Source organism: Lasioglossum baleicum, chromosome 10 (genome assembly GCF_051020765.1).
Source record: "Lasioglossum baleicum chromosome 10, iyLasBale1, whole genome shotgun sequence".
NCBI classification, from domain to species: Eukaryota; Metazoa; Arthropoda; class Insecta; order Hymenoptera; family Halictidae; genus Lasioglossum; species Lasioglossum baleicum.
The window spans coordinates 5779902-5805533 of NC_134938.1; the positions used below are offsets into that span (position 1 = coordinate 5779902).

Genomic DNA, 25632 nt, shown 5'->3' on the forward strand with positions numbered 1-25632 from the left:
TCAATCAAAGTCAGCAAGAAGGTGACCGCTCCAGTTCTTATCCATCTCAAGGTCCTTCAAGTTCCTCTTCGAATCCATCGAGTTTTCCGCGTATCATACAAAAAATATTCGCGCGCTCGAATATAAAATATACCCTCTCCTCGCTGAGTCCGTAAGCTTGGGGTCGACGAATGCCAGGGAGAATTAGTATAGCTTCTTTGACATCTTCTTCAACGACTCCAACCATACGGACAGTTTCAACCGTAGACTCTCGTTTCTAGGATTGCAAGGCTGCGAGATGCGCCTTCTCATTTCTCGATAATGCAAACATGAGGCTTTTCAGTAGTCGAAAGCGCTAGATAGAAGATCACATGTAACAAATGTTTCCAAATGTAACTGCGGCAATGAGGTTCAAGATCTTAACTACATCATTTGACAATGTACCTTGTTGGAATCACAAAGAGCAAGCTGAATTTGTACTTTACGAACCGAATATTCAGGCATGTAATTGTCTTCTAAATTTTTTCAAGCAATGTAATTTAATGATTTAAAGTTATGTACTTAATGCGTTATATTCTGCTGTACCTACGGTACTAATGTATAACTGTAAGATGGCATATCAACCAAATGTATATCAGACCTTATTTTAATCCCCTAATGCAGGCATGCACAACTCGTAGCTCCAAGAGCGGCTCCTGTTGCAGTTCTCCACACCCTACGTGTTCCAACCAGCTCCCAAATCGTCCGGTTGTGCATGCCTGCCCTAATGTATAGCTTTGTAACTAGACTGCGGATCTTTCTGCAAAATAACAATTGTCTGCATCGATTACAAGCCAAAGGAACCAAATAAAAGATTCTTCTTTTAATTATCTTATTTAGCTGAAACTAATACTCCGATGTCCTTAAATCTTTTTAATATGCCCACTGCTTGAAATTGTACGTTTCTATGTTTATCATAAATGCATAAAATCCGTAGTCTATTTACAACCCCCTATGGGGAGTTCCACTTAAGTTTTCAATAAAATAAAAAACAGATCAATCTAGGTCGCAATCGCCCTCAGAATTCCTATTATCAAGCGTAAAAGTAGGACTTTTGAGGGTGACTGCGGCCTAGATTGATCTTTTATCTAGCACTTTCGACTACTGAAAAATTACCCCCCTGAAAGTCTACCCCTTAAACGCTATAACTGGACATTCACAGTGAATCCCGATCCTGAAGAACCACGCTATCGACCGGGAGCTTCTCCGCCTATGAAACATCGAAGAGAGAGATGCTGGCTTTGGTATGATCGATATAGTCTCTCCTAAATACACGTGTCTGTAAATGCTAAATCGATAAAAAATACTATTCTCCGTCGCCTCTCCTCTGTATATGTACAATAATAACGCGCGCACGTTAAAACTCCGGGAGCACGGTCGACGTTTTTCTTCGACTCACGTGTAGTCATTCCTCTTCTGCGGTCGCGCGTGGTTCAGAAGTGAAGAGAATGACAAAGTCTACCAGTTCGTTTTGGTCTGTTCAATTGACTTTTTCATTCGTTATACTCGTTCTGTCATTAAGCTCCTGACAATATTCCGGAGAAGCGAGTTCCGTCGGCGCGGCGGGCGTCTCTTAAAAGTTAACGCATTGCCAACTAGGTCTCTTCAGTTTTGAGCCACTCGATCGTTCTCCCTTCGCATAATCGCACAAGTCACACACTCTCTCTCTCTCTCTCTCTCTCTCTTGGGCACGACGCAGAGGTTGCTTCGATTAATTAACGCGCTCGCTGTCGCCGTCCTCGGTGCCTGCGATCGTCTCGGTGAAGTTGCGATTAATTGACAGCGGACGCCTTAACGTTCGATTCGTGGTTAGTGTAACGTGTAGAGAGCGCTCCTAGGTAGCGGATCTTCGGTGGCCCGTTGCTGTACGTCGGTGTTTCGAAATTAGATTTGAACTTGTTAGAAAAAGTGCGCCGTCGAAGTCTCCGATCCACGGGGGACCAAAGACGAATCAGGCAGAAGGCTCTGATTCTTTCAAAGTGAGAAACAAGATCGCAGAAGGCTCTGGTTCGAATGTGACGCGGCGCGTATAATGCTTGCAGACGTATCCTCACCAAGAGAGATGGATCACGAGAAGTGTTCAAACCTAATACCATTTCTCTGTCAACTACCTGCCACCAGGCAACGCAAACAGAGAGAATGGCAACACGAGTGAACAGATCTCAATGAACCACCCCTCTCAATGTATCGACGCCGAATACCGGCTCCAACCGGAAAGAAAACGAGCAAAGTGAAGTTACGACAATAATTACTCGACATATTTACCACGACGACATACAATCTTAATAACTAACGCACGCAAGCCGAGCAATTATTGCGGGCCAAAAGACTACTCGCAAAAGACGAGAGAATCAAAGCAGAAGGCTTTTCGAGGCTATTCGTCGTCTCGAAGAATAAGGTTCTCGCACAACTAATGTCCTCTGTATCTTAAACAAAAATGATTGGAATACAATTATATTTTTCAAAATGAAGTAGTACTAGGTACTTCGTCTTATTTTTATTCATTTCTAGAAAGTTGTTTTGTTCGGGGCAATTTTGACCTCGCAGAATCACGCTACAGTGGTCACGCCGTATAATTTTGAAACACCCTGTACAAATACCGATTGTCTTTATAACTTCACCCTCGCATCACCATTTTCATACTGACCGGACTCTGTCAATTTCCTAGCAGAGCTGCAAGATAAGTTTGATGACTTTGCTGATCACTTCTCTCCACCACTACCGTCGAAACCATTCGATTTCAATTATTCTGTTACGAAACTTTTACCAACATACTCGTGACATTATTCTGATTGAAAAGACACCAAACACGCAAGACAATTCGGATCTAGATAGCTCGGATAATGGAAAACTTGTGTAGCTACTGTAGTGCTGGATTAAATCTTTATTGGTTTGTACAATGAATCCTTTGGTATAACATGTGGATCGTTTTAGATTTAATTGTGTACACGTGAAACACGTATTCGGATATACGAACACTTTTATTGTATCTGATACCATCGCAAGAAAACTGACAGCGTCCGGTTTCTTTCGCTTCGTATTTCATCGATTTTGAACATGCATAATATACAGCTGAGGATTTCTTAAAAAATTATTTAGCAACGACAAAACCACCCTTTGCAACGTAATCCAATCATTTCTTTCTTTTTGCAGTCATTCAGAATCATACTGATAGGCTTTATTTATCGAGGTACTTTTTCTAGATACGTCAGTCTTCCTGTTGCTATTAATAGAACAACTACCAATTCCGTTTACCAGAAACTCGGCAGAAAATTCAGAGAAGAGAGAAATTGAATTCGTTGCTTGTGACATTAATCAAAATCTTTGCCTGAGAAATCGACGAGGTAAATGTCTAGAATTAGAACAGCTTGTTTGACCTTGACATGGTTTCTCAAAAGTTCTGATGCACTGAAATTACTGTTGCGTATTTCACCAATCGGAAAAGACACTCTCGTTCGCGAAGAGTTGAAGTGAAGATTATACAAGAGAGATTGTCCTCTTTCTAGACATTTTTCATCGACTAATTGGAGCTACGTAGAGAAGGAATGATTGGAATTCACTTGACATTCGTTCGCTGAAGAACAACTGGACGAGGATGATCCGCCACTTAGGTACGACTAATAATCCACGTTTCTTTCTAAAGGCTTTACACATCGATCACATACACCTGGAATGATCCCTTTCCCCTATTTTACGCTTGGAATTGCTCGATTACTCGTGTTGTTTGCCGTCGGTCGGCAACAGATTCGCTGCGCGAACAGAAACTTGAAACGACACAGAAGAACTGATGATACCTTTCGTCTCGTCTGACGAAAATCCCGACACACCGGACCGATCTTTTGTCCGTGTCACTCGAAATCCCCATCGGTGAAAAAGAACGTATCCAACGGTAATCCAAGTAATAACGATCTCGCTATCGTTGATCTCGTTCGGTACAAAAAGTGCGATACATAAAAAAGGGAATAGAAAACGTTGTACGATCAGCAAAAACCCAATGCCTTCCTGACCTCTGGTATAAATGTGAAAAAGCTAAAACCGCTTGGAATCGTTTACCTAAACATTTTGTTTCATTTATAACCAACTTCGCTTAATTTATCGTTAAGCATGCGACACAACGTTTACATACATCTATACATTATACATACATGTGTGTCCGTGTGTCGCGCGTATTGTATTTGTCTGTTTGTGTGTGTGTGTGTGAACGCGTGTACGTGTACATTCATATCGATAACGTTCAAGTAGGATTCGTTGAATTTGTTGCGACCTCTCGCAGAAAAGCAATCCGACGTGCGTGTTGCTCGGCATATTCGATTGATACAAAAGAGTGACCCCGCCTCCCGAAACGTGAACTTCGTCCGCGCGTTTTTTAAAACGTTGAATACTTATGATCCTGATCTAGGACCTGATGACGCGTTGTCCCGACAAATGTCTCCGCGAAGATTGTTCCGCGCTCTTCGAGGTACTCGCGATCTCGTCGATCGGGAAGTCTAGCTCGATCGAAGACGCTAACTAGAAATTCGTGTGACCTCGCAGGCTATCGGCAAATGTTCCCTACACGAGGAATTCGTTTGTTCGAAAGGTTAATTTGTATCGCTTCGCTCTCGACAGATAATAGAATAGTACTGGACGTCGATCAGTCACGATGGACAAACAAAAGGGACCAACCGCGTACCTTCTCGACCGAAGGGTCCTCAACGATTCTAGGAGAACAAATAAATATAATCTGGCCCTACGAAGGCGGCTGTCCTCTGTTTCCTCGAGCGATCAGCGAACGGCCGCGAGTGTCTCGACAGGATTGATTCTCCGCGGATCAGCGTGTAACGCTGGGCTGTGTTACGTTCTATACTGGCCATGTAATTAAAGTTACAGAAACGACTGTCGGTTTATAGTCCCTCGATCAGAGACTTTCGCGCTCCGCCTCCACCCCACCCACCGGGATACACGACTCCGTCTTCGAAAGACGAATCCGTCGCACGCGGAGCTACGATAAATACGTTATTGGCTATTTTCTCTTTGTTTGTTTGGATATTCTCTGTCAACGGTGTGTGTGTGTCAGTCTTTGATGCCTCGTTACTTGTCACGAAAAAATGCGTCAAAGCGTAAACCGCTCTGTCGCGACGAGCGATGTAGAGCTCTCTCGCTCCAGGATGTTCCGTTCGTATTTTTGTGCAGCAATTAGTACCATTCTAAGCGTGTTACCGTCCCGCTTTCGGATTAAAAAAACAATAAAGAACGATCGATCGGAGATCACCGGAGACCTCCGCCTCGCGCGTGTATTAATCATACAATCCGTCGTGTGATTTTCATATACCCGTGCGCGGATCAGAGATCCGTTTTCCTCGTGTACAATCGTTAAATACACGCGAACAATACTTCGATGTTACCAGTAAGATAGTGATCGGCGTACACGTGTATGTTTAACGGGTTTCGTGATCTGTCGGGCAAGATCTCGCCGCCCTCGGGACGAACAACGTCGCAACACGCAGTGATAGGTTCCCGATCAATTCTCGATCTCGCGTCTATCCGGTACCATATCGAAGGTGCGGTACCGTTCGATAGATCTCGCGCGGCGCATCCTCTATCGAAGGATCGAGATCCCTTAGAAAATTAACTTGATCGGCGATGCAGCGGTTTGGAACATTGGACGTTTCGCTGTCTCGTACAAGTCGATGGTACCGGAACGACTTAGTCAGGCCTCCGTCTCGCCTTTCAGCCTGAGCCGCGCGAAATCCTCGAAGATGATGTCGTCGTCGCCGTCGGCCTCCCTGCAATCAGTGGAAACGACAATTTTAAAATAGACGAACGTCAGCGAGGTGGAAAGGGAGGGGAGGCACTTCTAATTGGTGAGCAATTAATAAATTGGGAGGATGGAGCTTCGGATTGGGTTCAGGTGGTGGGTGTTCCATTATCTCCAAACTTTAGCTTCATTTAAGGGGGTGTTCTCGTTTCCAGGATTGCAGAAACGCTACTTCTACGATTACCAAGCATAATTATATTAATAATTATATTATATAAGCTATTATAAATGAAGTTATTTTCATAAAGCTGCGACAGCTACTCTCTGTGCCTCACAAGAAGTATCCTGGCAGGAATTCGGAAGGAATGCGGCAGCAAACCGCCCTACTGTGGGCTGGGAACCCGCTTTTTGTGGACAAGACCTAATGTTATATTATTATAGATCGTTATTATAGGTCTAATGCTACGTTATTATAGTTTAAATGTTTTATATCGATATTTATAGAAAAGTGCATACCGATCAACTTTTATTGCGAACATGTTTTCGTCAGATCATCAGAAATATTTGAAAAGTTGAGAGATTATATTAGAGAAGATATAAAATATTAGAGAAAGGGCGCATCCGGCACCCTTGCAATCCTGGTAAGGAGGACACCCCTTTAAGAGAAGTTTACGACTTGTCGTCTATGAATAGGGTTAGAGGTCACCACCCGATCCCAGTTTTTCTCCTCGATATAGATCCTGAAATCTCTGATCGGAGAGATAGATTTAGCGCTGGGAACATCGGCGGTTTATAATTTTTTGATGCGAGCAGATCGGTCGGACAAGGGACGCATTGTTTGTGCGGACGTCATCCTTGTCGAAACGATCGAAACGGTCTTGACTGACGGGAATAGATCGGCTACTGTACTGAAATATCGATCACGTACGTGTCCAGCTGAATGAGGTTCGTGTCGAGCGGTATTTCGCCGCTGTCCGCTTTCTGCGTCGGGCTCGGTCGGGCCGTCGATGGCGCCGGTTCCTCTTCTTCCGGTTTAGGGTGCATCAATATGAACGGCAGCTCCGCCACTAATTCACTGTTAACGGGACAGAGAGAGGGAGAGACTGGTACAATATTTACTTTTATCGGGCTAACACCTGACACACGACGAGCTCGTAAACATTTTATGAACGCGATCACATTAATACTTCTAGTTTCCACGGGGTCAGAGTCTGAACTTGCATTTCGCTGGTTTCCGCTTCAGCTTTCCAGCCGAGCATAACCTTTTAGCTGGAACGGTACGCGAGGGTTAATGATCTCGAAATGAGATTGTAGGGAGCGAGTCTAGCACACAGCTTAAGGGGGTCTAAGGTTATGTTTATTAGTGTTGCAGTGGGAAAGAGGGAGAAGTTAATCTTACGAGCTCGCCGTGTCTTGTCCGATTTCGAACTTTGATGTTTAATAATTCGACTTACCCCGCTAGGGTTCCAAGGCAGAGCTTCACTTTCACTTTGTACTGGACGATAATCCCAAGGTTCTCGCGCTGAGAGGGATCCACCACACTGCGAAACAACGCGATTAACCATCCTCGCCTGACTTCCTTTCCGACAACTAATTCACCAAGCCGTGCATGCACCGGTTAGCATTAGCCATTAATTGCGCCAAGTAAAATTGTGTACAGCACAGAGACATCAAAGGGACAGAGAAACGTGAGCTGGATGTGTACGATTACTTGAGGCCGGAGCTTTCACAGATTACAGACAGCACAGCTGAGGTGAAAAAGCGTTCACGCAGATATCTAACATCACGGAAGATAGATCTGCAAGCGTACAGAGAGAGAGACAGAGGCGGTGTCATGCAGTTGCGACGCAACAAGTACATATGTAGCTGCATAGTACATAGTAGAGTAGAAGAAGAAGAAGAATAAGAAGTAGAAGCGGAAGGGTGGGATATCGATTCTGTCCAAGCTCACACGCTTTGGAATTCGGTCGATTTCGAGTTCTCTTGAATGTCGAGTGCGGCCTGCGAGGAGCGTCAAACGCTCGATATAATTAAACGGAAAATGTTGTTCAGCTCGTCGACTGTTCAATGTGCGCTCGCAAACGCAATTCAACCCCTGACACTCGAACGGTGGCTCTTACGCGCCACTGAAAATTGCTGTACCATTATTCCAAATATTGTTTAAGCAAGTCGGTATCTAATCACTAGACTGCGGATCTTTATGCAAAATAAAAAATGTTTGCATTGATTGCTGAACACAGGAGCCAAATAACAAATTGTATTCTTCCTTTAATTATCCTATTAAGCTGAAACTAATACGTCGATGTCCTGAAATATTTCTAAAATGTCCACTACTTTAAATTACAAATACCTATTTTTGTCATAAATGCATAAAATCCGCAGTCTGCTGACCACTTGCTAAACATTTAGGTATTGTATGAGGTATTAGACCAATTTCATATGCATAAAATTTCATAAATCATAAGAAATGGTTTGAATAGCTCCGAGTGCAGAGGGTTAATTACTCGCATGTATAACTTACAATCTCAATACATTAAATTTAGTGTTTCAAGCTTAAACAAAGCTGCCGTCTACACTAACAAATATTTATCTGGCAGTGAAGTAGTTATTTTATTGAATAAAACTTTATTTTTGTTGTAAACAGCTATGTAGAAAGTGGAATGCGAGTAGCTGAAGGTGAATCGAATCAAAAGTTCATGTAATTCACCGTATTTGAACAAACCGTGTTACGGTAATAAATGATTTTACTAAAAAGAGCGAACCTTGTTGGTTCAGTGCAAAATTCAATGCAGTTTACAAGTTTAACAAACTCTTGTTCTAAGATTCGCGCAAACAATTTGGAAAATGTACGAACAGTTGGTCGACACGAGCGAAAAGCTGAACTGAAAATTCGGTAAAAGAATGGCCGTGTGATCGACGGTCCTCTTCGCCTCGCTCGTCAAACATATCTCGTTCGTTCTCGTGTCATATCTCTCCACGGATCAACAGCAACATTATCAGGGTGTTGTTCATTTGTCAGCAGTGTGGACGAAGCAGAACTGATTCCGTGAACGCGACGCTACCGTGCCGAAACGAAATGAGTCGAGCAAAATCCTCGCGGATCTACGGTCGATCGGGATCGATCGACGAGACACATCCACGGCGCAGTGTGGAATATAGATCGTAAACCAGAAAGTGTTTTTTTTACGCACTAGTATTCTATCAAGCAGCTCTAACACTGTACAGCAGTGCACGGTTAAATTTACACGGGACAGGCCCACTCCTCCCTTAAACATGGGATGCAGAAAATTTTATTATCAGTAAAATGGGTGGTCCAAACAATTAGGTGAACCAATATGGAGTACGTCTTAATTATGTACAGGGTGTAACAAGATGTATTGTCATGGCTTCTCCAGGTGATTCTACAGGTTTGGATGGGTGGAGTGTGTTAAAAAAGTTGCAGAAAAATTGTCCTTGAGCATAATTTTAATAAGTTTAATGTTTGAGGTAATTGCAGAGGTAAGACGACAATGACTGAACATGAAATTTTCTTTATTGCATGTTTGTTTTGTCTTTGAAAAACAAAAAAAATATATGCTGCTCGCGAGGTACTTGACTGGCGGCTCCCGAGCCGAGGTAAATTTAACCGTGCGCTACTGTATTGTGCCTAAAAATTCTCGTCTCGTGAGTACCGGTAATTATAAACGTGCCAGTTCGCTACGTCAGCCATGTCGCATGAAGAAAAAGAGGAAACGATTCCGAGACGAGAACGTGCCACGAAGCACGGTAGAACGCGCGCCGACGACGACGTCGCCGCGACTTCTTCGCTTGTCGCGCCCGCAGAATTATGGTCGCCGTTACCGCTGGGATTGCCCGCGATTATTTGCATAATTGCGGTTAATACCGTTCGCCGCGGTATCTTTATTGCTTTATCGGAAACAACAGACCCGGCAATCGAATTCGCGCGCCTGTCGACGCGTGCTTCGCGCTCCTTTCCACCTCGATACGTCGCACACCGATCCAAATGATCGATCTAGGATGTAAAACCTTCTCTTTATTTTCAATTGAAATTTTTCAACAGTTACGCTGCTCGACAAAAGTCTATTCATCTGTTTCTTTTTTAATTAGGAAATCTATGAGATTTAATACGTACAGCATAATTGTTTAAAGAATACAAGACTCCAGCTTGATTTTATTGTTTTATTTTGATCAGCTGCAGAGCTATTATACGAGAATATTAATTGAATAAGAGTTGGAAACAAGAGATTGAGAAATTGTGGGATGATTATTCAACAAAATGGTGATTAAAGAATACAAGCTTCCAATTAAAGAATGTAGCTATTACTCAATAATATATGAAATTATGAAAAAGAATAGACACAGACGTGAAAATCTAAAAAATAGCAATGGGCCCCAGACTGCAGACTCATTTAACGATCGAAAAGCGATACATCCCCTTGAAAAACTTGAAAACAGCACTGCATCATTCTGCACGTGGAAATTAATACGCAATTGGTTTTGCTCGCGTCGTTTTCGCAAAATTGACACGGTCGATGGAGGAGTCAATCGGAAAATCATTTTCCCAGTCTGGAAACCGATTGTTCGCGGAATCGCCGCTCCAATAAAACAGTAATCCATTAATTGCCTCGTTGTTGGTGCCCCACGTAACAAAGTTTCCCATTTTATTTATTACCTGAACAATCTGAGCGATTATATCATAAATACGCAGTGTTGACTGGCACTCGACTCATCCCCCGGAGGGGTTACGTGCAAGAACGTGTTCGCGAACGGAAAACCACTCGATAAACATGTTAAATATACAATCGTGCCTCCCGGCGAATTTTCCGATGAATTTTTCTCCACGCCGAGAAAACATTCTATTTCGAATCGGTCGTGCCATAATTCTGCGAATGCTCGTGAGCGAAGCGGGGGACTGGGCGAGGCGTTGGAACGTGTTCAACGGGCGGAGAACGGTGCAACACAATCAAAATCGACCGGGCAAGAAAAGAAAACGATATCCCGGTGCTCGAAGTTTGACGAGTTTCCACGATGAGAAACGAAAACAAGCCGATCCCCAAAGGAGATTTAGCTCGCCCAGTCCCGAACACGTCGCAGACAGGTTCTCTCGATTGACAATGAGTTGAAGGACCCAACGGAATCAATCACGTCAGATCTGCGTACGCGGAAGCGTGCGTGCGATCAGAAAAATGTTTCATCATCTTTCGGGAAACGAAGCGATCCTTTCGAGACACCCCGTGACGACACGAAGCTTCCTCGTGTTCATAAACCGCAGCCTGCTACTTGTCAGCACCGCGCGAGGATTTGATCAACGCCGGTGTCCCATCTGACATTGATAGAGCTAATCCAAGCGGCGTTAGCTTACAAACAGCAGACATGGCTTGCGGACAAGTAGGAAGCTTCAGTTACGACCTACGTGTGCGAGCCTCAAAGAGAAGCTTGCGGAATGATAGCTCTGTTCAACACGTGCCACGTCTACGAGACAGAACGTAGATAACGCTCCCCTGTTTTGCTCTATGGACATTCGATCGGGCAATATTCAATGGGATTATCGAACCTCCCTCCTGCACAATACTTATTATTACATTTAGCGTTTAAACACTTGGACACGCTGTACGTGTAGCTTCCACTGGCAAAATTCGAGTATCAGCTGTTTCCGAAATTTTTTCCATCTCGATTTTGCAGTCAAAAATTCGGAAAAAATTCGCAGTCGTGTATGCCATACGGTAGAATGTTCGTGAATTTTTTCGTAACTTTTTGTTGAGCAGAAGGGACGAAATAATCATTAACCGTTAACACTTGAGTGGTGGCTCAGGGTCGCCGCTAAAAATTGCTGTACTTTATTCAGAGTTGGGCATTAATCGATTAAAATTTTAATCAAGATTATGATATTCTCAAAGTCGGTCGACGTTGCAATGAGCTACAAACGTTTAAAGATGGCAAAAATTGCAGATTTTCACGATACAAAGCGTACTTGTTAAATTTTCAATATGAGCCCACATAAAAAAATTTTTAAATGCAACTTTTAGTATTTTTTCTACAATTCCGATCAATTGCTATTTACGAAAAAAAATTTTCTACATCCTGTAGTAAACTAATTGCTCTAGCTTCCCAAAAAAGTTCAAATCGTATAGTACAATGTTAAAAAAGTTTTCGTCTTTTTTAGAGCGTCTGAATATTAACACGAGTAACTGTATATAATAAACTGTTCCGCGGAGTAAAAACGCGAGAGCATGATTGAACGGGGGCCATTGAAACATTGACGGATCTTCGATCATCGGAGCCGAAAACAACGCTTCGTTCGATCCGGCGAGGCTCGTTATGTCTAAATAAATAACGTGTACGCGCCTGGTGCGCGGCAACAAGCTGGCGCCAAAAAGCGGATCGATAACATCGGTGTTAGCTAGCGAGCTACAGGTATTCCGTGACCGCAATTTCGGGCGCACGCAGCTTCTCGCGCCGCGAGAAACAGTGGAACTGCTGATTGTAATTGCACGCGCGATCAGCCGCGCAACGCTCGTATAAATAGTTAAAGAGAGAAAGAGAGAAAGAGAAATAGAGGCACGTATATACTACACACCGGAGCCGATCGAGGATTCGGGTATCGCGCTCGCTTCGACAATCACGTCGATCCGATTTCTCTAACCATTCACAAAACTAGTCAATCTACTAAACAAACCCGACTTCTCTTCACGCAAGATGGAAAATATTATAAATTCAATCATTACTGTTAAAAATCAATCGGCAATTAGTGAAGAAAGTTACAAAAAAAATTGAAAAAGAAGTTCGAATTTTAAAGACATTATTTTTAAAATATAGCGATATTTGATAACCGTTCCTCTAGTTCCGATAATTTCCAATAAAATATGTTTTCGACCCCCAACTTCGCGGGATGTTTTCACCCCTTCGATGTGGACGACGATCGATCAAAGAAAAACACGTGTCGAATATTTATGTAGAAACTACCCCTCACAAAAGTCTCATTGAAACGGCTTGTGTGGGTTGTGCACAACTGAAAGGGGCCTAAACTAATTAATTCTCTACTTAATCTAGGTATTAACTCTACACATAGACACAAAGATGTAGTCTACGCATTGTATTTGCAATTCTGTACTTGTAAAACTAAATAACCCTACGAGGGTTTCAGGTGCTTAGACTAAATTAATATTCTGAGGACTACATAAATGCAGCCATACAAAAAATATAAATTTTCTTTTCTCTTCTACGACAAAGACGTTTCAATCACTGTAACTGTAAAGTAAATGGTACGGCAAGGGGTTTAGGACGCGCGTACTCGACTGACATTTGAATTAAATTTTCCTGAAAACGAAGTCTCTCACGCAATTTCGTTGTTCTGGACTTTCGTCTTATTTCCAGCCATAGAATCGGCTTGACCTAATTGTACCGTGAATTTAGAAACACCCGGTACATAATAGTCTAATTATTCGAAGGTTACCACTGAAATAATTGCTGATCCCAAAGTATATTTCTCTTTGAAATGAATCAGCTGGTCTCGTAAAGGGTTGATGTTCGTCGCAGAGGGTGACGTCTTGATCGTTTCACGAGGAACACGTGTTCCTCGCGCGGAGTGAGATTACCGGCGAGTATTTTACGATCGGATGATCCTCGGGGGGATGATCGCAATGGGATTTGGTAACGGGACCGCGTACCCGAAGGTTCGATCGGCGTGGTGTGTCAATATATCCAGGCTTGTTGTTGACTTCCATCGAGAAGCGGCGGTTTCCTTACAGGGTGCTGGACGCCAGATTGGTGTCCTCGTGTTTGAGCTGGCCGTCGAGAGCTAACCCCCACTTATTTTTGTTGTTGGCGAGAAGCGGTGTCAGAGAGAACACTTTGCTCAGCGTGAAACCTGGCCCCACCGGGCACCCCTCCCTGACAAACAATGTAGTAGAAGGGTGAAGGTAAACGTGCCCACGGGCCCTCGGATCCGGATCACGGAGCGCTCCGGGATTTTTCGACCGGTTTCCTCCGATCACCGGTTACACGCGATTCGTGGATTGCTCTTCCAGCGTTACAATTTCTTTCAGACTCTCGGCACCCCGCCATTCCTCTCAAAACCACCGGCATTCAAGAACGGGTTGCTGACATTGTCGTTCGTACACCGATTTCTACGAACGCAACCCCGCCCGTTCGCCTATATTCTCTTCCCCGGCTTCAGGTTGCTTCCAACGGCTAACCCGTCTCGTCTCGCCGCGGCGAACTCGATGCGCGATAATTGCATTTGAAATTTAAATTTTCTTTACGCGGTTCGGCTTGCTCTCAGGGGGTCGCGAGCAGGCTCTGCCAATGTAAACTAGTCGGAAATCGTGTGTTTCTTTTCTTTTTAACCTGGCAGTGTCCGCGTGGGGATGTGCTATCTGTTGGGTTGGCAAGAAAGTAATTTCGGTATTTTAAGGTGGAATAGAAAACCCAATTTTCGGGAAATTTTGAAGTTTTATGAGCGCGAAATTATGAAGCTATCAGAAAGATGGCAAAACATCACTGAACATGATGGAAAATATTCTGTTCATTACAGTTCATTGCTTGAATTGAAGTATTGGCTTTTATTACTTTCTTACCAACCCAATATTTCTCATATTGCGATACAATTCCGATATCGCTTGTATTGATTTAATAGAAACATTAAAAAGAAAAAAAATTCAAAACTGTTTCCACGCGGATATGAATACGGATGCGGCAGAAAGCATAGATGATTGGTCTGATAACTAGTTTGTGTATGGTGTATATGTATTTTATACTGTTATTTCAACAAAAATATAAAATATAGAATATTGCTTTGCACTGGGGTTCCATGAGCACCCCACGTGAATAATTTCGTTTCAGAAGTTCACGTGAACACTGCCGGGTTAACGGACACCGTCGCGCAAATTCCCGGGCACATCGACTTCTTTTCTGTTTCGCCGACTGCGTCTAAAGCACCATCGAAATTTCGGCGAGCTCCGAAATAGACGGTTCTGCGACTTCGAATCTCGATCACGTCGGCCTCGAAACCGAGACCAACTTAGACCCACGGGTAATAAGCTACGTGACAACCGAACGGTGACGACCGTAACGTACACCCACGCGCGCGTGTCTCTGCGTGTATATACACGAAACTTCAGCTTGTGCGTCACACTGCAATACAGGCTATGATATATATATGTATGTATATACCAGGGAATGGGAGAAACAATGAATGACACCGGATAGAGAGAGAGAGAGAGAATGGTGGATGGAAGAGTCCGGAGTCAGATATTCTTCCGATCAGCATATCAATCGTGGAAAGACACAGACGTGGAGATAATAGAAAAACAAAGTAAACCGGGGGGGGCGAGGGGTTGAGTGTATATGTGTGTGTGTATCGGTAGGACGTGGGACAGGATGGACGTGACCTTTGTACAGGAGGAAAAAAGAAAGGCAGAGACCACCACCGATATTGGAGTTTCATATCCATAAAAGTCCCCAGCAAAAAAACCATCAAGAAAAATACTGGCATTCCATTTTGGAACCGCGTTCCCATACAATATCGCAGTTCGTTTCAGCGATGGTCGTCAACGAAGACTGCAAACGGGCTTGCACGGTCCGCGCGCGATCCCTCTCGTAAAATATAATGGATAAGTCTGGTGCGGGTAGCAAAACACGCATAGAACTGTTCCGCCTTTATCGATTCTACGAAAAATTGCCAGTTAAAGCCGACGGATTAACGAATCAGAGAGGACAGAAGAATAGGAAGCTTGAATTAATCGAAGTTTCTAGAGAGCTGAAGGCTTGAAAGATCGATCCTGGAGGATCCAGACGATTCTCCAGGGCTGGCAGCCCGTTTCCAGTCTTCGGTTCCCGCTTGCCAAAGAAAAAGAGACCACGATGGTCAATGGTTGAGCACTCACATTGTGCTAGATGCGAGATTGGTGTCCTCGTGTTTAAGCTGACCGTCTAGAGCAAGACCTCGCTTGTCTTTGTTGTCAGCGAGGGTCGGCCTTAGAGAAAAGACCTTGCTCAGGGTGAATCCTGGCGCTACCCCTATTCTGCCAGTGCAATCATCTTATTTTCCGTAATCGTGGTGTCGCAATATCCTTCGCTTGCGGCGAATTCATCGGAATTTCTATATCATGTGGGTATGGCATAGCGCGCGGCGCGGCGGTCATGCTAATCTCGTTTCTTGAAGCGCAGAGACCGGTTACGCAATCGTCGTGTTACGAGCTGCTACTGCGGGGGGTTACGATGCAGATACCCGACACGGTCCGGGAGTGAAATTTATTAGGGCACCGCGGCGATTTACGTCTTACCGCGGTCGGCGTCGATAGATCTCTGGCCGGTGCCTGGTCACGGTGTGGGAGGGCATCGATCAATCGTAAATTCTCCAGACAGAGGATGTGCGAACCTCTCTGTCCTGGGATCGCAATTTCAAGGAGGCTCTCTCGAGTTTTCCACGCTCCTGCACGGACCAATAACACCTCTGTGCTACATTTAGTTTCTCCAAGACTACGTAGATTTTCTGAACGAGGCACACAGTGATTGTTATGGCGCTCAGAGAACGAACCTGTTAGCAAATCAAACTCAACTCGCTGGCACACCCAGCCACCAGAAGAGAAACAGGAAACTTGAAAGCGAAACAATAGCATAGTTAGGACCACTTGCGATTTTCAACGTTTCTATTTTTGGTACGATCTTCGAAGGAATTTAATTGCTAAAATTTTACTATAAATTCTAGCTTGGCCGACGCAAGGTCAGACTTGAATTCAATCGAAAAATTAAAAATGGTCGACGCCTAACGGGATCTTCCATATTTCTGGGTGGATCAGTTATAATTTTCAACGTTTCTCGTATTTTTTAGCGAGATCGTCGATGGAATTTAATTAGATGTGTATTTATTATAAATTCTAGCCTAGCCAACGCAAGGTCATACAAGTAGTCTTCGAGAAATTAAACATAGCACACACGTGCTACCATTTCGTCCATGAGTGTATCGACGTTTAACAGGATCCTTGGTTTCTGGGTGGACCGTGATCAGGCACGCCGCACTTGTCTTTCTCTCTCGGCCGCGGAAACAAGGGGTGGTCGGCGTGACCGCGATCACGGCGGGGAATTGAACTTCGTCGCGAACATCTGTTTTTCGTTGTAGCCGCAATGGGAAACAGACCCGTTCGATCCGCTCGCCGTGCCGATGGCTAGTGCGAACGTTCTTCAAGAAACCAGAGAAAGATCCTGGTCCAGCAAATGTATAACGAATTCTCCGGCGAACGTTCGCGACGACCGTGCTTCCCATTGTCGACCGCGGGCTCTGAAAGAATGATGACTTGAATGATACTCACTCGCTCTCCGCCTCGGCGACCGTGCACTTGTACTGTGCCGTGGAGAACAGACAGATGTCCGCGAACTGCCTCACGGACACTTTGATCTTTTTCACAGTCCGGTTGCTATTGTTCGCTATGTGCACGTTCACGGCGATGTTCTCGCCGTGATGGTACAGCTCCTTGTCCAGGGACGCCTCCAGGTGCAACTTGTTCGGCGACATCACGAACTCTTTGCTAACTTCGACGGAGGGCTGCTCGCCCTGCTTCGAGGGCGCGTACATGATCTTTCGTATCGCCAGCCTGACCAAATCTCTGCAACCGATGGATCCAGGACCGTGAAACCCGCGACGAAACTATACATACAGTCAGTAAAAACCAGGGACTTCTACCGGAATGTAAGACACCGGTAGTTTTCGGTTGTACCTGCGAGACCCTTACAGGGTTCCCCTATTCCCTTGAAGGATGTCTAATTGTGTTCAAATTAAATGGACACCCTGTATCCTGCAGTAGGGTATAGAAAGATATTTCAGTTGCATATGAGTACCCGTCCTGGGACACCCTGGTGCCTCGTTCGAGCAGCGTTGCCAGCACCCTCTCCACCATCAGATTCCTCCAACGTCATTTAATTCTGCATAGATACCCGGCTTCCTGTTTTTCATCCAAAATACTATACAAGCTCATGACTTCGTCCTTGGCTCATTCTCAAACTCTGCTTTGCCTAACCACCTTCAAAACTCTGACCTTATCGTTCTAGCTAGCCCTTACAATCCTTAAACCCCCACCCTTCAAGTTAGATTCTCTGTTCTCCCAAGTACATATACATATGTCGTTCGACTGTCTTCGACTACTGCATATTCCGCTAACTTACAATACCTTGTCAACGTGTTCTGGACTAAGTTCCGTTGCATCTTACAAAGAAAATACTAATTGAAGGACTACAAAACAAATACGTGAGGTCACATTATCCCCACTACGGGGAGAATCGAGCCACGTTCAGTCGTGAAGGGGGCATTTCGAGGGGAATACAGTACGTCTGGCAACGCTGCACTCGAATGCGAAGAGGCATGACAATGTAGTACAATAACGGAAGGGACTGTGAGGTTGCGGGATCGCTCTAATCGAGGCTCGTACCGTTTGTGCGGTTTATCGTCCTGCGTCTCTCCGACGAACGCTTTGAATTCGTAGTCGACGCCGCAGGGTTTGCCAGTGTCCCCGGGCGCTGGTTGCAGGGTGACGGACGCGGGACAATGTGGCGGCAGTTCGAAGTAGAATGGATACGCGTTGCTGCCCAGCTTCCTGATCAGCCTCTCCTGAAGTCGTGTCAACTCCCTCTGCTGTGATCCAGGCACCACCGGGTAGATCTGATCCGCGGCGAGATAGAGATCCTTGCGGAACGACAAACCGAGTACATCCAGGTCCTCCCTTCCATATTTGAACACGGCGAGAACATGGCCGAAAACCTTGCGATCCTTCACGTAGTCCGGGTCAATCAGCACGACCCCGTCTGCAACGATTGAACAGCGATCGGTCAGCAAAGCTTTAAGTGGCCTAGCACGAGATTAAACGACCCCCGCCGACGCGCAAATCGAATTTCCCAATCGGAACACCACCAAAGAGTCTTTCCAGACGACCACTGATTCCTCGGGTGTCAAGTGGACGCCGCTGAATGGATCGTCTCAATGGACGAGCCCGTATTCAAGATTAACTCACGACCGACATACACGGTGGAACGCTTCTTCTTACGTAATGAACCGTTCCGAGACGTCCCCGTCTTCGCCAGCGAATTACCAGACGTTTCATACAATTAAGCCCGGTTTTTCCGGACTTTTATAGCCCCGTTCACATCTTTTCGAGAAAAACCAGGAATTAGCTGGGTCACGCGGCTCTGAATGAGCGATGGCCCCATCAGCTCCGCCTCCGCTGCTCCCGTCTCATTTGTTTCCATCAGAAGAGTACCGTAAAATAGTCACATTTATTGCTCCGTTAAGGGGATGTTCTCCTTCCAGGATTGCAAGGGTGAAAGGTGGGGTTTTTCAGTAGTCGAAAGTGCTAGTCGCAGCATTATGAAAGTAGCTACATGCGCGAACGTAAAAGTAGGACTTTTGAGGGAGACAGCGGTCTAGATTTTATCTAGCGCTTCTGACTACTGAAAAAGCCCATCGTTGCGTTATCGAGAAATCAGAAGGAAGGAGAACACCCTTTTAAGGACTTTTGCTTACCTATGGGATCGACGTGCGTTATGTGATCGACGAAATCCCGTTTGCCGAGATAGACCGTGATCTTTCCATTCAGGCTCGACTTCTTGAAGACGCGAGTAGCTTGCCGCTTGCTGGCACTGTCCACAGTGTCCATCGCGCAAATCTCGGGGCTGACGATGGCCCCTAACTCATTTGAGTCCTCCGCCTCCGAGCACTCGGATTCCGAACTGTCCCACTGCAGAGAAAGAGAGAAAAAAGAAAAATTCAATTGCCGCTTCTACTCGGGCGAAGATCGATCTCGAAGCATCAGCAACGTTCCCGGGAACGTCTCCAACTAGAAAGAAAGTCGAACGAGTGTTTTCGTATCCCTCGACCGATCCCGGAGAAACACACCCATCGAGAAGGAACCGCGCTGCAGTAAAGTTGCAGTACATTCTAACTTTCGCCGAGTTTCTGCCAGCGAGTCAGAAGTCGTTGCTGAATTTGTTAACAGCCAAGTGCCGCAGCGCCCTTCGTTCAAACGAACCTTCCATTCCCTTAGCCGCCCCCAACTCCCATGGCACCACGCTTTCCTTTCACTCGAGTAAACTACCGTATCTAGTTTCCGTTCCCGGCGTTGCTTAACGCTTAACCGACGGCGGAGACGAGTTAACTCGTCGTTCGCCACTCTATTTGCTGTTTGACCACTAATTGCGCGGATTTTCGAACAAAAGAAACCGTACAACTCGAATTTCTTGTGTACCCTCCGCGACGGGGGAACTTTTTCACAGTGGACCGTACGACTCCATTTTTTTATATGTATTGAAAGAAAGTTAGAATAAAATAGGACAGCTTTTTTTATCCGAGCTTGTAATCGAAGAAATACGTTTCGTTAATTCATAAAATTGGATAACGCTGTCGCAAGACATACACTCCCGTCCATAAATGACCGGATGCTTATACTTATCTTCAACAAAATGGTAATTAAAGAATACAAGCTTTCAGCTTGATTTGAATAAATGTTGGAGAAAGGAGATTGAGATATTTCGGTCAGATTTGATTTACATGTTCTCTACATTAGAACAAATTAGTAAGTACCATTTTTGTCTCATGATATAGGTCCTTTGCATCCAAATTTGAATAAGTGTCCGGCGACTTTTAGACGGGAGTGTAAACTGTTAAGTGGTCGTACGAACACCAGTTGCTAAGTGCTTCTATCGTATTACGTTTTAATCGCTAAACGTATGCACTCACGGCTAAAAATGTTGTTTCCTTCGGGACATCAGATAAAAGCTGCGACTTTTTCTGTAACACGTCATAGGGGGAGGGTCAGACCGCTTGCCATTTTACGTGTAATTAATTTTTCTCGGTAATTAGTTTCAGATAGCACGTAATCTACCAGGGGCATTCCTATTAGAGAGAGTGTGTTAAATTCCCCTTGCTATACTCACGAGAGAAATCGCTTAAAATTCTTTGAGATCATTTTTGGAAAGAAAAATTGCTAGGAACCGCGTATACTCCATATTCGATCTTTATTCGAGTCGTAAAGCCACGCGATCACACTTCTGCTAAATTTCGCGCAACACTCGTTAAGATGGGCTCGATGAGATTCGCCAGACTGATACTCGAGGGTATACAGAAATGACCAGCAAAGCCATTAAACCTTATCGCGTACTGACGCGGAGGAAATGTTGATGTTCGATGATAGGACTGCACACAAGATTAACATCGGTCAATGCCCACAGTTTAAACAAGAAAGCCAACACATAATTACAAAGATAGATTAACATTTAATTGGAAAAATTAGCGGAAAAATGTTTCTCATTTGAATCATCCCCCTAGTTTCCGAGATATTCCAACCACGAACTGGAGGGCTGTTTTCACCCCTTCTATATGAACGATGGCCGATAAAAAATAAATAAAGGTATTTTTCTGAGAATAACCTTTCACTGAATTTATTTTTCAAAAGTTCAAAAATACGGCTGCCCCAGTGTATTACGTTTCGTTTTGGAGATTCCCATTTGATCGGACTGCACTGGCGTTCTCTTCCAAGCGACCACGCACCGCTCGCACGCATTGTTAATCGACAAAAGCACCGGCTGCATACCGTACGCGTAATGCACGCCGAAAAGGACGTTCAGCGTCGGCGTTTGAGAGCGTGGCGCACTCGTGTAACGACCCTTTGGGTCGACGCCGTCAAAGCGCGGCCAACGAGAACGCTGGGAAACGGTATCAAAAGGGACGTCAATGATACACGTTTCATTCGCTCCCTTTCGCCGTGAAAGAAAGCTGTACACTGTTCTCTGCGAAGGGTGTCTTCGAGGACGCGTTTTCAAGAATTCGACGACGACCACCCCTCGGATCAGAAGCGAAACTTTTTCAAACATATCGCCGTGTGATCATCTCTGTTGTCTCACTTGTCCCGAAGTACGCGGCCATCTTTCCGGAAATGTTTGCGTTGCGACTTTCGCTGGAATCGTTTTAACTCTCGCACCGTTCCTACGTTGACTCGTGAGTTTGCGCCATTTACGTTATTTACTATTTCACTTCACTCAATCCAATAAACTTTTAAAACTAATATTAGCTTGCGCAATAAGACCGCTCGTGTTTGCCGTGTATTTTGGAGATAAAAATGCACAATTTCATACTAAGCTTTGATCACGGCCATTTTTAAACATTTATTGATATCAGTGTAACCGAATAATATTAAACAAATATTTCTACAAATTGATTCAAATGTTTTCTTTCAAATACGACAGAACCTTCCCTCCAACCTAATACGTGATTTTTAATGCCATGCTCGACATGTTTTGCATCACGATTAAACATTTTCTACTGTAGAGGACATTCAATTCTCTCGTCAACCACGAGATCGAAATTTCCACATGACAATAAACTTTGTACATACTTTGTACAACTTTCGTTTCAACGATTCTTTCGCGTACCAACTACTTCAGATATACTTTAGCTAGCAAGCTAGATCTCAGTATGCCAAGAGGTTAAGATGATAATTCACCAGAGAGTATAAGAAAGAGCAGAAAGATGAACAGTAAAGAATGTCGATTAAGTAATCCCATTGTATTCTGTGCAATAGAGTACGGTGCACGGGTGCATCGGCGGAAAGACGAGCAGCAGACTGCAAATCTTTCAGCACTCGAGGCAAATATAGCCGGAATGAAATGCAATAACATAGTTGAATCCCTAATTCCCTTTCCCATGATCCTCGAGCTCTCGCGAATTAACATAAACATCCGCAGGCCGGATAGAGCCGCACTGCAGGAGGATTTATCGAGTTTCTAGTCTTCACCTTCGCCATGCTCCCGCCGACGATTTTCTAATTTTCTCGTTGCGTCGCCGAGCTTCGTCGCGATAAATAATCCAATCGCGGAAAGCACGGGCCGAGTAATCGTGTTTTAAAGCGCGTTCCCTTCGCGTCGAGTCGGAGCCGCCCCGTGTAATCTGATTATCGGGACCGTCTCACGCGAAACGCTGATTTCACGTTTCGCGAACGTGCAATCGCGTCACCTGACGGACATTTTCATTTTTATCGTTGTACCAAACGTAGACGCTCGTTAGGGAACACGGTGTGCACGCCGGACACAACACTGTTCGGATTATTTAACCTTCAATCACTCGCACTCCACTTTCTACTTTACAGCTCAGTCTAACAATAAGATAAATCAATTTTTATCCAACGAAACAACTACTTTAATGCAAAATAGAGATTCGCCAGTGTGGTCGACACCTTTGTATTATGATTGAAACACTCAATTTAATGTTTCTATACGAGTAATTCAAAGTTAAAAGCAAGCAACCACTTCGCGATCGGGAAAATCACAGATTCTGCGAGGTAGCAAGACGCAGAGAAGATGATCCAAGGGAGAAGCTCGCCGATCCGCGATCACTGCTGCACTAGCTTTTCAGCAACATAGCGCAACCCCCGCGAGCGTCGACCACAGACTAAACAGGCCTTGACAAATGGATGTCAATTTCAATCGACGCTCGTGTAATTCTTAGCGCGATCTACGGAACGATTCGTGCGCGCTGGAGCGTGTAAGCACGCGGCCAGGTTCCGTGTCGATTCTAGATCGAGATCGCGAGATCGTACGCGGCTGGTCCTCGAAAAATCGTTCCTCGCAAAATCAAGCTGGCAGGAAACTTTTTGTCAGTTCAACATTTAAACTCTAAATTCAAAGCACAATTTGAGAGACGATTTTCTATTAAAGAACATCGGGGCATTTCGTATGAGTCATGAAAATCGTCAAGGTTTACTGCCTTGTTAAATCCCGTAGAAAATGTTCGAAAATCGTAAATGTGATCATAAAACGGGAATCCATGCTAAGGATATCCATGCTGATGGAAATAACAATTCTTGTCCGGATGTCATAAATTATGTATAAAGAAATTTCAATAACAAAGCAGAGAAATTTTTCGAACCGTGAAGACGAGGGAGGAAGCTTCCTCGAGTCGATGTAAAATTTTCCTGTTTTGCATGAGGGAAGAAAAATTTTGATATTATTGTCTTAGTTATGCATGAACACTATTACTGCTGTAACTGATAATGGAAATGTCTCTCACGTTCTGTATGCAAATAATTGTGCCCATATCTTGTTTTGTTCGGTTAAATACATTTTGCCTGGGGTAGTAAAAACACTGAACAGCGTCTCGTTATAATTTATTATATAACCGGTGTCGACACAGCACTGTCGTTAAAACTCTCAACGCGCTTTTATTTAATTATTTTGAACAAAAAGGTTTTTTCGCCACTGCGAATTTTATAATATACTATAAAATAGTGTGACTGAGATTAAGAGGATTTAATTTTTATGTAATTTCTGTCCCTGCAGTTGAGTTATTTTTACATAAAAGAATTCAAGAGTGCTTTTCATATAAGAATTTTATGTAAGAATTAAAAGTACATTTTTATATATAATTTCTGTCCTCGCAGTTGACTTTTGAAATTTTCACCTTGCATAAAAGAAATTAAAGAATCAGCGAGTACTTATTATACAAGAGTTGAAAGTACATTTTTATATAATTTCTGACGCTGCAGTCGACTTCTGAAATGTTCAGTTCTCATACCCGCGAAGTCTCGGAAGTTGCCAAGTGGGCGCTCAAAGTGTCAAATAATTGAATCTCGAGAAGCGATTTAAAGTTCGACTGAATACCGCAAAACTTGAAAATCTCGGGATGAATTTCGCGGATCGATCGAGTCGAAAATGTCGGTCTATGACGATCGTGAGCCGGCACGTTGACATTTAGTAACCAGAAAAGTTTCTGATAACAGCGACCGCCTCTCTCGCAGGCTGGTTTCTAACTCGAACAATTTCCTGTAGCCGTGAACAGTTTTCCTTCGAAGATCCAACCTCTGGCTGCGTGAAATATTGTGCAAGACGTTCCGCGGAAGGCTTGGATGAAAGTTGCTTCGACGCTCTCTCGCGTAATACAATAGTCCGCGGCAGAAATTAAATCGGGACGGGAGCGCTGCGGGAAACCCGATAAAACTGATAAGCAGTCGATTTCACTCGATTACGAACTTGCGAGAAGAATCCGTTTTTCCCGGAGCCTGGCGTTCTCGCTCTTCCTTCAGGTTCGTTTTTCCCGGATCCACAGTTCTTCGTGAAACTCCAGGTTTTCCAGACGAAAGAGAAACGCGAACGAAATCCGTGACGAGGCGTGAGATCAACGAGGAAGTTCCCGAAGAACGAGGAACACGACGGTGTCGGGGAAGTTTGAACGAGCGACAATAAATTGGCTATTCTTGGTGGCGATTTCCGAGTAACATGCAGGTTCGCCGCGGTTTCGGAAATAGATTCTCGGTTTCGAAAACATATCGACACGGAGAGCCGGGCACTGCGTCAACTTTTCTGGTCGATCGACGATCTATTCTACAGGGCGATTCAGTGGGCCACCGAAATTGTAGACTATTTAAAAATTGTATGGTTTTCAGGATTGCAAGGGTGCGGGATGCTTTTCATTAGTCAAAAGCGCTAGACAAAAGATAAATCTAGGCCGCAATGGGCCCTGAAAGTCCAATTTTTACGTTTACGAGACGTAATTTGCATTATTCGGCAGCATGCAGCTGTCGCAGCTTTATAAAAATAGCAACATACGCAGCTTTATGCTTCTGAATAATGCAAATTACGCCTCGTAAACGTTAAAAATAGGATTTAATATAAAAACCACCTTGAGTTTCTTTATTACAAAAGGTAAGGTATTAAAAATCGTCTACAATTCTCTGTCTCAGTAAGATTAATTTTTCATCCTTCAACCACGAGATTAAAATTCGCCCCTCACAGTAAAGAAACTCAAGGTGACCTCAATATCTCGATAAAAAAGTGAAACAGGGGAAAACTGATTATTACATTGTACGCTACCCTTGTTACAATACAACTTTCGTTTCAACCAT

The 25632-nt window shown here is 44.2% G+C and overlaps 1 protein-coding gene across 9 annotated transcripts in view; it reads right to left on the reverse strand.

Annotated features, from left to right (window-relative positions):
- The window catches only part of Krz (beta-arrestin protein kurtz), a 53993-nt gene that overhangs the window by 3803 nt on the left and 24558 nt on the right, over positions 1 to 25632 (reverse strand). The window contains exons 1-10 of one of the 9 annotated variants that reach the window (XM_076432173.1): positions 22531 to 25228; positions 20478 to 20528; positions 19266 to 19479; positions 18178 to 18550; positions 17065 to 17358; positions 15640 to 15777; positions 13502 to 13645; positions 7210 to 7296; positions 6684 to 6830; positions 11 to 5783 (exon numbers count right to left, since the gene is read on the reverse strand). In XM_076432173.1, coding sequence (XP_076288288.1) covers positions 5708 to 5783; positions 6684 to 6830; positions 7210 to 7296; positions 13502 to 13645; positions 15640 to 15777; positions 17065 to 17358; positions 18178 to 18550; positions 19266 to 19479; positions 20478 to 20528; positions 22531 to 22539 — 1533 coding nt within the window. In that variant the 5' untranslated portion in view covers positions 22540 to 25228 and the 3' untranslated portion in view covers positions 11 to 5707. The other 8 variants (XM_076432172.1, XM_076432178.1, XM_076432174.1 and 5 more) reach the window with 8 other exon arrangements.